The sequence below is a fragment of the Malurus melanocephalus genome, unplaced genomic scaffold (assembly GCF_030028575.1).
Source record: "Malurus melanocephalus ecotype Western Australia unplaced genomic scaffold, MMel_1.1 scaffold_824, whole genome shotgun sequence".
NCBI classification, from domain to species: domain Eukaryota; kingdom Metazoa; phylum Chordata; class Aves; order Passeriformes; family Maluridae; genus Malurus; species Malurus melanocephalus.
The window spans coordinates 148,162-164,607 of record NW_026624056.1 but is presented as its reverse complement, the minus strand read 5'-3'; the positions used below and the strand labels follow the sequence as shown (position 1 = coordinate 164,607).

The following is a 16,446-nucleotide window of genomic DNA, read 5'->3' as shown; positions in this document are numbered from 1 at the left end:
TACATAAAATATGCTTATAAATGCTCTCAACTRCAGTTGTATTTTAGAGGAAAAGCAATGCTTTTGGGAATTATCTATGATGTGTAAGACACGCTCTTTTGAATAATATTATTTCACTGTTGTACAGCAGTGTTATTTACGAGTTTGTTAAAATAAGGCTTTCAAGACAAAGAAATAGCAGCCTTGATTTTTCTATGAATGCCTTTTTGGTGTGAGATTTTAACAGAATTAACAAAACATAAAATATTTTTCTGGAAGCCCTTCAGTAGGTGAATAAGCTCTTTTCTTAACGTGTAGAGACAGCTTTGAATGGGGTTGAGGACATCTGTAAGGCAGGGAGACTGAAGAAATCTGTGCACCGAGGGAATGTAAACCTCATGAAGTAGTGCAGAACAATGCTGTTTGGTTCATACAGTGAAATGTTGTATTCAAGACCTAAGAGACATTTYGGAGCATTTTTACTCCAAGCCTGAAAGAGTGCTCCCTAGTAAGGTGTTGGAACATATGGGGTGCACTCCTAGATCATGTCTTTCAGTAAATTTCATCCAAAAATCAGTTCAGATGCTTTGAGATCTCTTTGTGAATCAAGTAAAACACAGTAAGTGGGGACAATTGGGAGATTCACCTCAAAACTACACTCCTCACCTGAACTGAATTGTTCACGTAGACAGAGTCTGAGAAGGTGGGTGTTCGAAATTGACCAATTGAAGAAATTGAATCAGGAATACACCATTTCATCTGCCTGACACCAGAAGCATCTTTGCATGTGAAATTTGATGCTTGCTTCTGAAGACAGATGTCTCTCTGGAAGCAAGCTTCTGTAGTAAAAAGCTGCTAACCATCTGTGTTCTCCTGCAGGGTTGTAGAGGTTAAAGAACAGAAGTTATTCTAGAAAAAGGAAGGAAAGAGTGCATGGAACCAAGCCAAAAGTATTAAAAGATATTTCTGCTAAATGACAAGAGCAACTGGGTGAAGGTACTAGAACTATCTGATCACTGCAGCTTGCACTTATGAAGCTATACCCTTGCTCACCTTCCTCCTGTTCTTCAATCTGTTTTCTTACTACCCCTCTTCACATCTTCTTCTTGAGCGAATTAATGTGAATTTTTTTTGCAATATGTTGTCATCATAGTTTTTCCAAAGCCAATCTGGCAGAAGAGAAAATTCAAAGCCCAGGTGGTCCACGTCTACTAAGTGTTTGGGAGGAGAGGGGTATGAAAGATGGCAAGGTTATAGGTCAAGTATAAAGTCTAACAATTAAATATGGGGGGGGTGGGGGAGGGGGGGACGCGAATGGTTGCCCCCAGTATTTCCACTACTAGCGGACAAAACTGCATTTGTGAAATTCATTAATTATTGGAGCAATTGGCCTGAACTGAGACCTCGGAGGATGGATGAGGTGGTCCGTATGCCTAATGTAGTTTYCTTGAAACTAGACAAGGCAGTTAGCTCTACAAGACTGATGATGCACTGACCACGTAAAAGGCACATACACTCTCTAATGCACAGAAGATTGGTTTAAATTTCAATACAAGCACAGCAAAAACTTCCATGATCTACGGACATTTATTCACTCAATAAAAAATATAACCATGTGCTTTTGAGGGTCTTAAGCCAATTTTGAAAGGACACCTTCATTTGCAAGCCTTGGACATTAACTTTTCCTCTAAAACTCATGTCTGAAAATGTAAATAATGGTCTACAGGTGCATTTCCGTCATTCCCCGCTCAGCACGGGCAGCACGGACAGCTCCGCCAAGGGAGGCACTTCCCGGTGGTGTCCGAGGGGGGAGGCGAGCGGCTTCAGGGCCGACCGGCTGTTTCCCACCAGCGGCGACACCTCCGGGCTCTGCGCAGGGCACGGGCAGGGACGGGCAGCGCACCGGGCTGCAGGCAGGATGGAAACTGCCCTGCCAGGTACGGCCCCGCCGGATCCGGCCCCGATCTCGCCGGATGCCGAAGTTGCCGCGGGGCCCGAGCGAAGTTGGCGACGCGCGGCCCGTCCCGGCGCCCCTCGCCGGCCCTCGGCGCAGCCGCTCCGCCCGCACCCCCCGCCCCGCGACCCGGGCACGGGTACCGCCCCCGCGGGTCGGCGCAGGCGTCGCCGCGGAGCCGCCGGGACGGGAGGGTGGGCACGGGGTGCGGGCGGTACTGCGGGCGCCCGCGGCACAGCGGAGCGGGAGGCTGCCCGGCCGCCGCCGCCTCTCATGCCTTCATAGCAACAAAGAACGCACTGAGCGGCGGGCGGAGGCGCCGGGCCCCTGGCTGTGCCCCGGCAGTGCTGGCGCGGAGGGTACCGGGAGACGATGGCGAGGAAGGGCGAAGCCTCCGCACATCTCTACGGTGAGCGCGGGCACGGAGCGGGGAGCGCGGGTGCTGGGGCGGGGGCGGCCGGCGCCTGTGTCGCCCTCCGGCCTGTTTAGAGAGCGGATGCGCCCGGCGGGCAGCGGCGGCCCGAGGCGGCCGGAGTTTGTTTCCCTCGGCGAATACGGGGATGCGGTGGCCGCAGGATCCCCCGTGTCGGAGGTAGACCCCAGGACGCCGGAGCACCTCGCCCGGCCTGGAGCAAGCAGGACGATCGGTTYGGGGAGAGAGCCGGTGGGCGCAGGGATGGGGGCGGGCAAACCTGGAGCTTCCGCCGGCGCCCCCGCCGCAGGAGCAGGTGCGTTGTGGCCGCTTTGTCCGCGTTCTGGGGCGGAGAGGGGCCAGGCAGCAGGTGCGCAGGCCGGGCCGGGCCGAGCCGAGCCGATCGTGGGATACCTGAAGCGTTATGCGGGGCCGGGGGGTGTCCGGAGCGGTGTGCGGGGGCGGAGCCCGCTGAGCTGTGGTACCCTTGGGCCGCTGGTGTTCGGGACGCGTGCAGCCGGAGCTGCCCGCTGGTCCTGCCTGCCGCCGCCGCGGGAAGGTCACCGGGGGCAGAACTTCATCTGGGTGTTTGGGCTCTGCTTTAACTGCTCCTCGGTAGGCGATGTATTTGCGTTGGGGGGACCCGGGGTTTGCAAAGCTGCTTAGCCTGTTTGAAGGTGTCGCTACAAAGCCGCTTTCCTCATCCAGCGTGCGCGAGATTTCCGTGGCAAAACAAACGTGCAGAATGAGCAAACCCCCTTAGAGCAAGTCTTCTTCTACGGGAGCCACGAAGGCCTCCAGCAACGAGCCGAGTTACACAAAAGGATAAACATGGATTGGTAAAGCAGCCTTTGCCTCGGTACCACAGGCGTGCTGCGTGACGTGTTTACACCTTGGAAGTATCTTTTTTGATTCGTTGCCAGGGTCTGAACCTTGATCTGACTAAAGGGAAATCCATAGCTTGGCTTCCTTCGAAAAAGGAAAATGAAAAAAAAGAAAGCCTTTAGGAAGGGAAAGCAAGCCACAAAGCAGAGGTGAAATCTAAATTGGTGAGTCTGAAATAATTGAACTTCTGAGATAACCTTTTTCTAATCCTGTGGAATTCGAATGGTTTTGCAGGTTATTGCAGAGAGAGTGTAGGCCTAGGATCATAGATAGGTCTGATGATAGTAAGAGTAGAAGTATTGTTCTGTAAGAAGAATAGGGACGCAGTATTCAGGAAGGGAAAAATACCGTTTGAGTACGGTTTGGTAAGTGCTATGTATGCTTCCTCGCTTGTCATTTGTAAGCAGGAACACAGTGGTAAAGTCATGATGGGGGGTACCAGGTATTTTCCTGTCATAATACAATAACTTTTAAACTTGATTTTGAAAGCATGTTACATGGATAAGAAAGGGTGAATCTTTTCATTGAATTTTAGGGGCGAGGACAACGTTCTGAAGAATTGTAGCATTTTTGCTATTTGAGCTGTTTCATCAGTGTATTGACTTCCTTTTAGTTCATTCGCATGTATGGATATTAATAGTGGTAATGTTTATAGTGTTACTACATTTGCAGAAATCTTGAGCAGTTACTCTACTCTTGTGTTGGGAAGCAAGCTCTTTCCCTTGTTAGATCCCATAATGTTAAGGACTTGCAAAACAAAAAGTGCAGCATTTTCAAATTGAGCATATATGATAGGCTTTTCCTTTCAAATTAGGTTGCTGTAATAGTTATTCTCTTGATTTTGTTGTTTTTGCAAGCAACTGGTTATCTATTAGCCTGCAGGTATCGTTTCAGATTTATAGATGGCGTAAACTTCTCTCCTAGGAATCCCAAGGATTCCTCACAGCATTTATAAATGACAAAGGCAAATTCTTCTCCAAGTTTTTTAACTTGTGACATCAGTCTGGTCCTTTAGAAGGGATTAAGTGCATTATTGACGAGTGAGGTYGTTATTTTTTAACTGAAGTAGTACTTTTCTTTCATGTGACTGTAATATTAAATGCTGTCATGTGACTATTGAAATGCATGGTGAAATTATTTTTTACTTCATTGTAGAATCAATGATTTGCCATAAACGATTTCCTGTAGCAGAGAACTGCCACTGTTTACCTTTACAAACGGACACTGAAGGCCAAAGGGATGATGAAGTCTTTTAAAAAAAATTTATCACTATTTTAAGAAACATTGAGGAGGTTATGAAGTGCCCAATTCTATTACTTCAGACTCAAATTCATGTAGGTTTTTTATATCTGCATGTTTAGATCTTCTCTAGGAAGAGCTACTTACCTGTGATTTCTTTTGCCAGTAGCGCATGCAACCAAAACTTCAGTCGAAAATTGTGATTTCCTAGTTACTGCTGTGAAGTGATSGTTAGGTTGCTCCTAAGAAGAATTCTACTTTTTTTTTGTTCCCAAGTTGGGGAGATTATGTTTCACTTGGGAGAGCTTTTGAAGAACTTTGAAACTTACTGTCAAGATGTAATTCTTGTCACTTGGCCTGCATTTGCCACTCTTAATTTCCTCCAGTTACATGTATGTACAGTGAAGGAAGCGCATCCTCTGTCTGAGGAAGATGTGCTATTTAGCCGCAGCAGCATCATATGATGTGGAATCTATTGGCTGTGACGCTAGTACAGATAAAGCGTCCCTAACTCCTGCTGGTAAATCCTTGTGTATGTGGCATGTAATTAATTTTGCCTTCTGAGGTTCAAATTTCCTACTAGTGGGGTAGGTTCATATCGAAAATAAAACTCAATTTAACACTTTATTAATACATAATTACACTCAGAAGTGTAGGAAGTAGGTGAAACACAGATTTTGTGGCTTAAACCTTTCCTCCTCTGACGCAAATTTGGTCCACTTCATCTAGCCTTTGCAGTGCATGTTTCAGGTGAGATATTTGGAAGGCTGGACAGAAAAATGGAGAAAGAATTCTAAAAGCAACACTTTGTAATATGGTCCCCGTTATTTTTTTACTGCAGACAGGTCTTTTTGAGTGAAAACTTTCTCTGTGAGCATGCTGCTTCCTGTTTTTGAAAAATGATGGCTCTGTGGTAGCGTCCTTTACAGCATCCTTGTCCCGAGAGTTACAGTCAGTGGTTCAGTATCCAAGTGGGAACCAGTAATGAGTGGTGTTTGTACTGAAACCAATGCTGTTTAGTATATACATCAACAAAATAAACGAGATCGAGTGCACCCTCAGCGCAGTTGTAGATGATACCGAGGTCAGTGGTTCAATTGGTACACTAAAAGGAGGAGATACCGTTCAGGGTGACCATGACAGGCTTGGGGAGCTGCAAGCTGCTTGAAGTCAAGTAAGACCAAGTGCAAGGTTCAACACCTGGGTCAGGTGATCCCCACAATCAGCACAAGCTGCGGGATGAATGGTTTGAGAGCACCACGGCAGAAGAAGGACTTGGGGTACTGGTGGATGAAAATTGGCTATGACCTGTCAATGTGCACTTGAGCCCAGAAAACCGGTTGTGTTCTGGGCTGCATCAAAAGAAGTGTGACAGCAGGTTGAGGGAGTTAATTCTGCTTTGCTACTCCACTGTGGTAGACCCCGCCTGAAGGTACTGCATCTGTCTTCAGCATTCCTAACACGAGCAAGACTGGGATCTTTTGGAACAGGTCCAGAGGAGGGCCATGAAGATGATTAGTGGGCTGGAGCACCTCTCCTATGAAGAAAGGCAGATTGAAATAATTTGGATTGTTTAGATTTTTGATATATATACATATATATATATATATATATATATATAAATATATATATATATGTATATATATATAAAGGGGGTTTGTAAGAAAGATGGATAAATACTTTTTTACTTTTTGACCCCTCTTTTTTTTTTTTTTTTTCCACAGGGTTTCTATTGATGGGACAAGGGGCAATAGTTTTTAACTGAAAGAGGATAGACATAAGAAAAAAGTTTTTTATCACAAGGGCGATTAGTTGCTGAAACAGGTTGYCCCTTCTCTGGAAGTGTCCGAGGCCATGTTGGACATGGCTTGGAGCAAACTGATCTAGTYGAAGGTGTCCATGCCCATGGCATAGGGTTGGAATGAGATGAGCTTTAAGGTCCCTTTCAACCCAAACCATTTTGTGAAAAGATGAAAAGTACTGCATACCGGAGACAGTTTGATCGGTAATTGAACAGGCAATAGGACTGGTAGGATTTATTTAACAGGATTTTTGCTCACCTAGTGATCTAATACGTCTTTGTATTTCTTGAGCCAAAACTACTGTATTTTCCAGTGCAATTAAGATTGTAGAGTATCTGAAAGCATCCGTCTTCTACATTTGATATCCTTTAGCACTCGAATATTGTAGATCTTTTAGCTTATTGACTTAAGCTGAGCTGATCTTGGTACTAAGTTGTTGCTCAGCCATGTACAAGGACAATACAATTGGCTCATCTGTGAGTAAGGACATGAACGTGTTATGYGTAGTTATACGTTATTGAGTGGGTTATGGTGCAACTGTCACTGAACATTATCTAGAAGGAGTTTAATAAGCTAGGCTTCTTGTTGACTAGTTAAACTTTGTTATATCTTTTAACAAGTGGGATACTAATACATAGSTGAGGGAAAATTCTCTCTACTTCCATACTGTGTAATATATTATCATGCAGTCTTGCGTCTCCACTTCTCAAAGTGTCTCCTGTCATACCAGGCCTGCATTTTTCTACACTGTATCCTTATATTAGAGTCATAAATATCTCATTCTGCACAGGTTAATTAGTTGTTAACTGTTACGTGATAAGCAAAAATAAAATAAATTAGCCATAATCATCTGAAGAGAAAATGCTTTTACAGTTAAACACACAGAAATGTGGAGGTGATTTAGTCAATTCAGTATCTGATTTTCACTTGGTTATGAGAAAATCTGTTTGCTCTGCATTCGCTCCTGATGTGTAACACCATATCACATTCACAATTGCTTAACTGTATTGTTTGTGTTTCCTATTGCTAGTATCTGGCTCTGAGGCAGATTTACAAAATCTGCTAATATGAAATGAAAGTAGCCAGGAGGGAATCTCTCTGGCTTGTGGGTTAATCCCACAGAGCCTACTGCTGATTGAGAAATTCAGTGCTGCCTGCACGTTGATACAAATCATGGGGAGCTTTTCACAGGCAGAGGTGGGATATATCTGGCTGTTCCTTCTAACTTCTAACGAATGTCCCTAATTAAGTGATATTTGCATTTTTCCAACCTTATTCCACATAAAGGAAATCATCCTTTCCCTCCTAGATTGTGCTGAAGACAGCTGCAGCAAGTGATCGTACTCCTTGAAGGTACTCTGTTGAGGTCTTCTATTTTACTAAAACCTGAAATGGTGCTTTTGATTGACCTCTGACATCTGCCAAGACAAGGAAGCTTGAGGTCCTGAAAAGGACTGCTGATTAAAGTTCCCAAAAGGTGTTTGGTGGGTTACTTCTCCAGCAGGAAGTCCCATGCTTGTACCTATTTTTAACCSGTAGATATCTCTTAAAATATGTGATATAGTGTTTACTTCTGACATGATAAGGGTGGGAACCCATTTGTGCCTTTGTAATATGTTTCACCAGAAAGAGGAGCTCTAACATGAGTGGGCTGGGATACCATTTAATCAACTCTTCTGCAGAGCTGATTACATGTAGAAGAAAGTGAGTATCTATKGCATGCAGATCATCTAGACTTTTACAGGCTGATATGCTATGAAATTTGGTAGCTGAATTAGTGTCCTTCATAATCAGTGTACTTTGAAATAAATTAATATGCATAATACCTCTGGTATTTATTATATAAGATGATTTGTACAGTAAAATTAATGTTTTTTTCATCACTGATGTTTTTCTCCAAGATTTATAATTTCTTGGATGTGATCAGGTTGCTAAAAACTGCCTAAGTGTAGCAAAATACAGTATTTGTTTTTAAATTCCCTGCCCCCCTGAAGAATGATAAATAATTCTCATGCTGTTGCTTTACTCTGTGTGACAAAACGCAATGAGATGTATCCGTGAATATCCCTTTTTGTTGGTTTCAGTACAATGCAGTATCTGTGCTAGCATCTAGGCAACTGCTATAAACAGGGAAATGATGTGCCTGTGACCGACAATCTTGAACTCTTGTAATATTTACCCCCATAAATGACTTAAAGGTTTGGGTTGGATTTGTGAGATAATCAAGCGTTTTCATACATACAGACGTGTATATGTATATATATGTGTGTGTGTGTATGTGTATATGTATATGTATATGTATATGTATGTGTGTGTATTTAAATGAATATATATATAATATGTACAAACATATATATTTCCTTGTTAGCATTTTCTGATGTCTGTGCAGGTCCCTGCTACACCCAGAGGAAGTATTGCTAACAGAATGATTACAACTAGGAATACATATTCTGCTTTGGAAAGCAAGTAACGTAATGTTACATTATATTGTATTTCTAGTTATGCAGTTCATGCAGAGCACATAGATTCTTGCTAATTTATGGTGATGGGCTCTTCACAAATGACCACGTGTGGTGGCAAGAGCCACGTAACACCGTCCACAAGCTTGAGGTTAGCCAGCATTTGGTTCTTCAGTCTGAAGGAAAACAACCATCTTGGCAGCTGCCTGGAAGCTTATTTTGGAATTGTAGAGAAGATAATGAAGAGAGCTCAGCTACTGGAAATTGTTGGCTTTTRCTTCTAATCCTTTCATAATGAAAAGTTTTTCTTTCAGCTGAGGAAATAAAAAATCTGTTGGTAGTGAATGAGATGTTTGGGATACTGACAGGCAGAATAAGAAGAGAAATCGGTGAAAGTTTCTTAGCAAGGTGAAAGTAACCCCAAATCAAGTGAATCGGTAACTAGGGATGGTAAACAAATAAACAAACAAGCCCATTAGAATTTTGAGCCAGCAACTGTCAATGAAGTTGTATAGTACACCTGGAAATGTGACTCTGCAAGCAGAAAAAAATAAACGCTCCAACTGCCAAGAGCTTTTTCCAAGACTTTTCCCTGTTATATGCACTGTAACCACTGCCAGAAGAACATGTATGAGAAACCCTAAAAATGTTGTTTATTTATGCCCTATCTCACTCAAAAGTATGAGAAAAATATGGTAAGAAAAGATGGCATGGTAAGGAACGACCCGGGGAAGTGGTTTTTTTTTTCCCCACTGAGAGACTTSTGGGGGATGTGGGCGGTCAATTAATGTATTTTTTGTCACCTGTTTTTTGACTTGTTTTAAGCTCTCGGGTCAGTTTAGGGGGATCAGTTAATGATAATATTACACTCAACATGGGAATGACAGTTCATTAGATTTGACTAGTCCTAAAGGGCTTGGWCTAAACGATGTTGTATCTAACCATTCTTTGTCGTACCTAAGGGCAAAGTATCATAGTTTTATTTCTGTACCAATGAATTGTAATTATCTTTAAAAGGCACCCTGCGGTGATTTTGCTTTAAAGTATTGAATTTGCCCGAACTGATTTTACTTTTAAAGTAACTCATGGTTGCCCAACAAGGGCAACTGAATGACAGTGGTCCTTAATACAGACTGCTAAATATTTGGAAGGATTCTCTTGTTTACAGGTAAAATTCTGCTTCTAACCTGCATAATAAATGAAAGAGAAAGTGGATTCCGTTCTCTCTGTGTGAGCCCAAGAGCTTTTCTGGAGCACTGGCAGAAGGGTRGGACTGTAGTCTGTGTAGCTGTGCTTTTTTGGGCCTTTCAAACATACTTGTGCTGTCTTGGCCTGTCTGCTCATCCTCACATGCAGACCTAATGAGCACTTGTAGACACTTGGGATGTCTGGGCACTACCTTAAAACAGGTTTTCCTGATTTTGGGGCATTTGAGCTTTGATATAAGTCATGATTAGTGCAATAAAGGGCAGAGCCATAGGCGTCTGCTTTCCCTTGCTTTGTCCCTGTAGGATGCGGTCTTGTATATGATTTGCGCTTACAGCTGGGATTGGTTTACTCTACACCCATGTCCTTAMCTTTTCTTTTTCAAAGATGAATGAAAGATAAATATTTGATTAGAATGTACTATATTTTTATCGACTATGTTTACATTTGATGACAACTGCATATTATGTTGTCTTTCTYTGCTGCTTTGGCTGCCCTACAAAAGCTGTGGTGAGTTACACAGTGGTTGCTCACAGCTTCCTCCTGACCGTTTGACACAATTCCTCAAGCAAATGCTACTAATGTTACTGGTTTAGATGCTACTAAATAATTGTAAGGTTGCATCCCTGCAAGGATAAAGAAAGTTTCTGCAGATTATTGGTACACATGTCAAGTTCTTGTACTACAGCTGTTGTCATTACAGGCAACTATTTTGACATCATCTGTGCATCTGGCATACCTGCTTTGTCTTTCATTATTGTCTGTTTGTCTCTCTCTATTAATCTTTTTGTTACAAAACACAGTTTTAATTTGTTGCATGCTCCTTCATTGTTTTCCTCCGTTGTAGAGGAATTTTATGATCTTTTTTCTCCCTATTCTCGTTCTACTGGTTTCAATTCTGTAGATCTGACCTACATCAAAATAAATGGAAGCAAAAGGCAAGGACCTTGATGCTTTTTTCTGTGTTACATTTGCAGCATATTTCACTCGCGGAACTTTTTTTTTAAATGTAATTGCAGATTGCCAAAATATAGTTGTATTTGAAACACAAGATTTCTCTCAGGAGAACTTTGTACCTGACTTCCAGCTGTGAATCTTCTGTAATGCATGATGAACTCCTGTAGGAAACCTGCCATTTTCTTTTGGTGAAACCTCAGTAGTGACAAAYATTGATCGAGAAGTTGTTGGAAATGATTTTGTTCATTTGTTTTGCAGCTTTCGTAGAACTAGGTAGAAAGCACTTTGCAGCAGATTTTCTATACAGCTGAAAGTTGTTTATAAATATTTTCCAAATCTTCTACTGAGGTAACATGCCGAATCTGTAATAAAGGAAACATTTTGGTCATGGGAAAATCTTCCTCTGGAAGTACTGAGTAATAATAATGTTGCCACGTACTATCACGTTAGAAAAAGATGAGGAAGTGTTTATTTGGTAAAGAAAGCCTCATGTTTGTTAGGTTTTAATGACTTAATGTATTGCCCAAGATGGGAAACTTCCACAATGTATGAGAAGTTGTTTGTCATTCCAGGACCATTTTCCAGTAGCACTCAAAGCAATTGTAAATGTAATTGTATTGATACTATGATAAAGTGTAAAAAACGAGGTTCACTCTCCTGTTAAAATGTAAAAGGTTTTAATAAATGACAATAGGGTACATAAAAGCAAAAGGATACTGTGCCTGGTGCTTGGCAATCTGCCAGAGGCACACCTGCTATTGRCAGGAAACATCTTTAAATACATTTCATATTGCATCAGCCTAATGCTTATTCATAGACATTTATGCATATTCAGACTTTTTCCAGAACTGTTTAACATGGATCCGTCTTTTTGGAGCATGAGCAGTGATGATTTTTAGGCCCCTGGGCTCACGTGCGTGTGACCYCTGTTCCGCAGTTTCAGGAGATGCTCTTTGTCGATRGAGAAGTGTCCATAGCAGGGCCCCTCATGGGTCCCAACACCTCYGGCCTGTCCATTGCAGATATGGTTGTCTGAAGGATGAGGGGTCCCACCAGCCAGGTTCCTTTGGACGTTCCAYGAGCTCTCTTGACCGGAGACTTTTCACTACACATCCCAAAGCCTCTGTTCCTTCCAGCCCCATCCTTTCCCTGTCAGGATCTGTGCTGGTTTGGCAGCTGATAGCCCTGGGGCGATGGCCTCCCCACCCGGAAGGTGTTCAACATCCTGATCTCTTTGTGAATGTATGCATCCTTTTCCCCAGCTCTGAGCTGCTTCTTATCTTTAAGGACCACTGCTGCCAGGGCCTCATTCGGGGTTTTTTTGGTGACTTTCTTTGCAGCTTTYGTATAGTTTTGCTATAATAYGAAAATATTCTTTATGAAAATTTTCRAGTCACAAATCATAATACTTCAGTTTAACCTCTAGTGTTCTATAACTATATCTGAGTTACAAAAGAAAAACTGATAATTTTCACAACTATGTCTGCATAACTAAACTTCTTCTACAAATAAGACAGTGTTATATCATGATGCACAACACRTAGCATCTACCTTTAATCTCTGCGAAAACCAACACTACAATATGTGTTTATCACAGTGTCAGAGTATCCCAGAAATAATAGGTCTTAATACCTAATGATCAAGCTGTATCTGGTTGGCTTGATTTTCTTATTCCTGGTGATGCACTGTGCCAAACAATTGAAACATTTCTATTCTGGGAATACCAGTGGGGTGGAATGTGCACTGTGGGACAGATTTTTGCTTGAATTCTCTAGCGAGTGGGAAGTATTTAAAGAGTGGGGCGTGAATTCACTGCCACTTTTTTCCCCCTTAAGTCTGAATGATTCCTTTTATGTGTCCTGTGAAGACACATGGTTGCTTCAGCGTTGTAGCGCAAGTTGCGAAACAAAGTAGGGCTTAGCGGGGTAGGACTCCAAATGGCAGTGAGGAAAAGGGGGACCATGTCTTGGCATAAAATAATCAGGGAAAACATAGTTAAAAATGTTTTGCAAGACTATAGCGTCACCGGCAAACTGATTTAATATTAATTTTTTCAAATTGTTGAGGACAGTAATCCACAACTCAAATAGTTTTTTTGCTTCTTTTCCTAGTCTATAGTGAGGCAGGAAGAGAAACTGAGGATAATTATTGGTATGTCTGAAAAGGCCTGGGCCTGAAAAGCGTTGGCCTTCATCCTTAGAACAGAATAGTAACTTGGAACAGCCTCTGGCACGTGACCTTAGAAAGTCAGTCTTCTGTGTCCTAGTATTCCCAGCTTGTCCTGTTTAATCTACATTAATCCTTTCACTTTTTATTGATGAATGAGATTGAGATCTCTCAGAAAAGGTACTCTAAGAAAAAAAAAAAACTTTCATTATCCTACATAATGACCATTGTRTACTAATAATAGGAAATCACCTACATTGTGAACTAATAATAGGAAAATACATGGTTGCATTGCAGGTAATTTTCCTTCAGTCAAGTTCCTTATTGCATTTCCTAAAGCATTCAGGATATATATGTACTATCATCTCATTCTGCATTTTACCAGTAGGTGCTTATTATCTATATGGTTCTGTCTTTGTTGTAAGCATTCAGGAATAATTTCATTAGTATTATCCAGAAATCAGAATCAAGTAATAACATATTGTAACTATCAAATTCTCATTTATGCACAGTTTACTACATTTGCAGTTTTACTTATATGGATTCAGTTGATAGAGGTGTACTGTTAGTTGCTGTTAGAAAATGTTTAGGTGCATTAAAAGAAATTATTGCTGATGGTTAAGATTCAGGAGACAATTCTTTGTATGTCATAGTAYGAATTGTACCTTGAAAACCTGCTAGGATATGAACTTCTTTCTRTTCACACTGTTCTCAATTACAAAATTGCTGTGCTTTAGATTCAAAATTTTGATTCAGGAATTGATGTTTGAATAGTTTATTCCATTTCGCAGCTGTCAGGATAACTAAAGTCCAATTTTGACCTAATGCCTTTAGGCTGCCTACTAAATACAACTTGTGGTGGACTTGTCTTTAGTGAAGGACATGTGGATAATCTGCTGCTGTTCTTGCATACCTTATCAGTCTTTTAAACTCTCCTACACTTATGTTAGTTTGTTCTTCAATGTATCCTCCTCCTGCATCATGTCATTCCCGTTTCTCTTGCTTACCTGATTGTTTCCATTTCCATTTGCTTTGAAGTTAACCCATCTATTTTTTTATTCCTTCCTTTTTTCTCCTCCAGAAGTATTTTTGTTCCACTTAATCATTAATCAAGCCCCATTAATTGCAGTTTTGATGGAGATCTGGTATTGTGTATTTTAAGCTGAAGAGCAAATATTGCTATTGCTGTGTTGAGAGGGAAAGAAGTCTGGGAAGCTAAAAACATTAGCATTCCAAAACATTTGAGCATTCCAATTTTAAAAGTCCTGAATAAAAGAGTTTGGACTTTTTTCCCTCCTGAGAGCAGTTTAACATAAAATCAGTGTTTTSAGATTGAAAACCGAGCCTCTCCCACCTGTCAAGTGTACTTGTCAACCAGTCCTGTTTTCCTCTTGGCTCACTGACTGTGATCTCACAAATTTTAAATTACTGTCCGTGTGGTCTGCTTGTGCACAGGATCTTTCAAATCTACTTCTTTACATTTTTTAGGCCCCTAGTTCAGTTTATAGATCTGTTTCTTCACCCTAGGTGAATCTATAGTGGGTTACTACAGTAGAGAAAACCTTCCAGAAAATAGTAAAAGGGCAGTCAAGAAACTTCTGATACTTACCTTTGGCATCCATTTCTCTAGCATAAGGTCTGCTGCTTAAAACACGAGAGAAATTCAAGATTTCTTGCTATTTTTAGYGTAAATGTTTGCAGCTTTGCTTAGAATTTCTGTAGTAATTGCCATGCAAATTTAAGTTGCTCTTTAGGAACTCCATCTGTCTTATAAAAAACAAACCAGATGATACCATTTAGAAGCAGTAGGGAACGATGAAGTTTCTGAACCATTATTTCAGCCTAGTTTGTCTCATTCAACTTACAGGAAAGACTTAACCTGGGTCCTTTCCTGTGGAACCCATAGAGACACCCACTCTATTTAACAGACCAAGTTAAAAAATATTTGCGAGATTTAGAATCTCAACTTTCAAATGCATAATGCTGAATTATACCCAGAAAAGGAATGTATATCAAAATGAGTATTTTTTCTTCTTATAAAACAAGCAGTTCTTTTTTTGACATTTCCTTTTATTAATCTGTCAACACAGGGTTGTTTCACAAAATAGTTATATTTTCAAATAACTTTCTGGTTGCCTTATGTAGTTTACAATATAGTTGGAATATTGATTGACTCTTTGCAGTTATTTTCTGGGGTAGGCTTCCAAACAGATAGACTCTTGACTGGCAAAATGTTTTAGGGGACGGGAAGGGCTGCTTTTGTTTTAATGGCCRATGGTGCAGTGTAAATGACACCAGTTCAAAGGAGGCTAGACTAATGCTACTGCTCACTGAGATATTTAATTACTGCTATGCATTTGAAGATATACAGAAAGCAAATTTAGTATACAGTAGTTCGTTTATTTGATTATTCTTTATGCACCTCTTTAYTAATAAATGAAAAAACTTGGAATAAAGGGTCCCTTCTGACCATTTCTGAGCAACAGTATGAGGTTTATTAACTCAAATACATTCTTAAATTACATCTGCCTGTATTATCATTTTGTGAATATATTCACTGTTCCAGACACAGAGCCATTGTTAACACTGCTAAAACTGCAGTGCACATAGTACAGAAAGTAGCAGAAGTATCAGAAATGAAGGGAAAATACATGAAAATGTGCCTGTGTATTAAAATACTGGATCTAATTAACATAGCCTTACAAACTCTTAATTGTCACTCCATATCTAATGGTTCAGAAACAACCAGGGAGAACTGATGCTTTGTTCATTATACCAGACAGCATGCTGTACAGAGACTGTACAGAAAGAGAGACATTCATAATAATGCATTTTATGTGTTAAACAGACATAATTTTTAACTCTATTAAAGTAGCAATAGTCATGACTCACCAAACCCTCATCTGAATGGTCATCTGAATTTTCTTTTTCCTCTAGAGAATGTCTCTATGAGGTGTGTGTATTTATACAGAGAAAAGTCAGTGAATTAGCAAATGGCTATTGATTAGACTTTTTAGTCTTATCTGAGTCACTAATTTTCTGGACAGATCTATATGCTTACCATTGTAGCTGGTCTAAGGCATAACCAGTTATTTTTGTATTCTGATATCATACCAAATACTAGCAACCAAATTCAAAAGTTGGTCACACATTTRGGCAGCAGGAGTTTCACTGAAACAGACATGATCTGTGGTATTCAGGCATGTTTGGGTGAAACAAACCTTCAGGATTTGCGGAGGATAGTCAAGAGAAAATGTGTTGCCTGGTGGGAAGGGTCTGCTGACGGGTGCCCAGCGAGGCCAGCGGGTCAGAGCGAGCCCCGGGCTGGGGGAGCCTGTGGCCAGGGGCAGGACTGGGCTGGGCGGTGCTGCAGGCGGGGCAGGGCAG

General features: G+C 41.3%; 1 protein-coding gene across 2 annotated transcripts in view; it reads left to right on the top strand.

Moving 5' to 3' along the window:
- The first annotated feature begins 2,116 nt into the window (after positions 1 to 2,116).
- The window catches only part of SLC44A5 (solute carrier family 44 member 5), a 60,259-nt gene continuing 45,929 nt past the window's right edge, over positions 2,117 to 16,446 (top strand). For both annotated transcript variants that reach the window (XM_057385410.1, XM_057385409.1), the window contains exon 1: positions 2,117 to 2,342. In XM_057385410.1, coding sequence (XP_057241393.1) covers positions 2,306 to 2,342 — 37 coding nt within the window. In that variant the 5' untranslated portion in view covers positions 2,117 to 2,305. The remainder of the gene's footprint in view (positions 2,343 to 16,446) is intronic.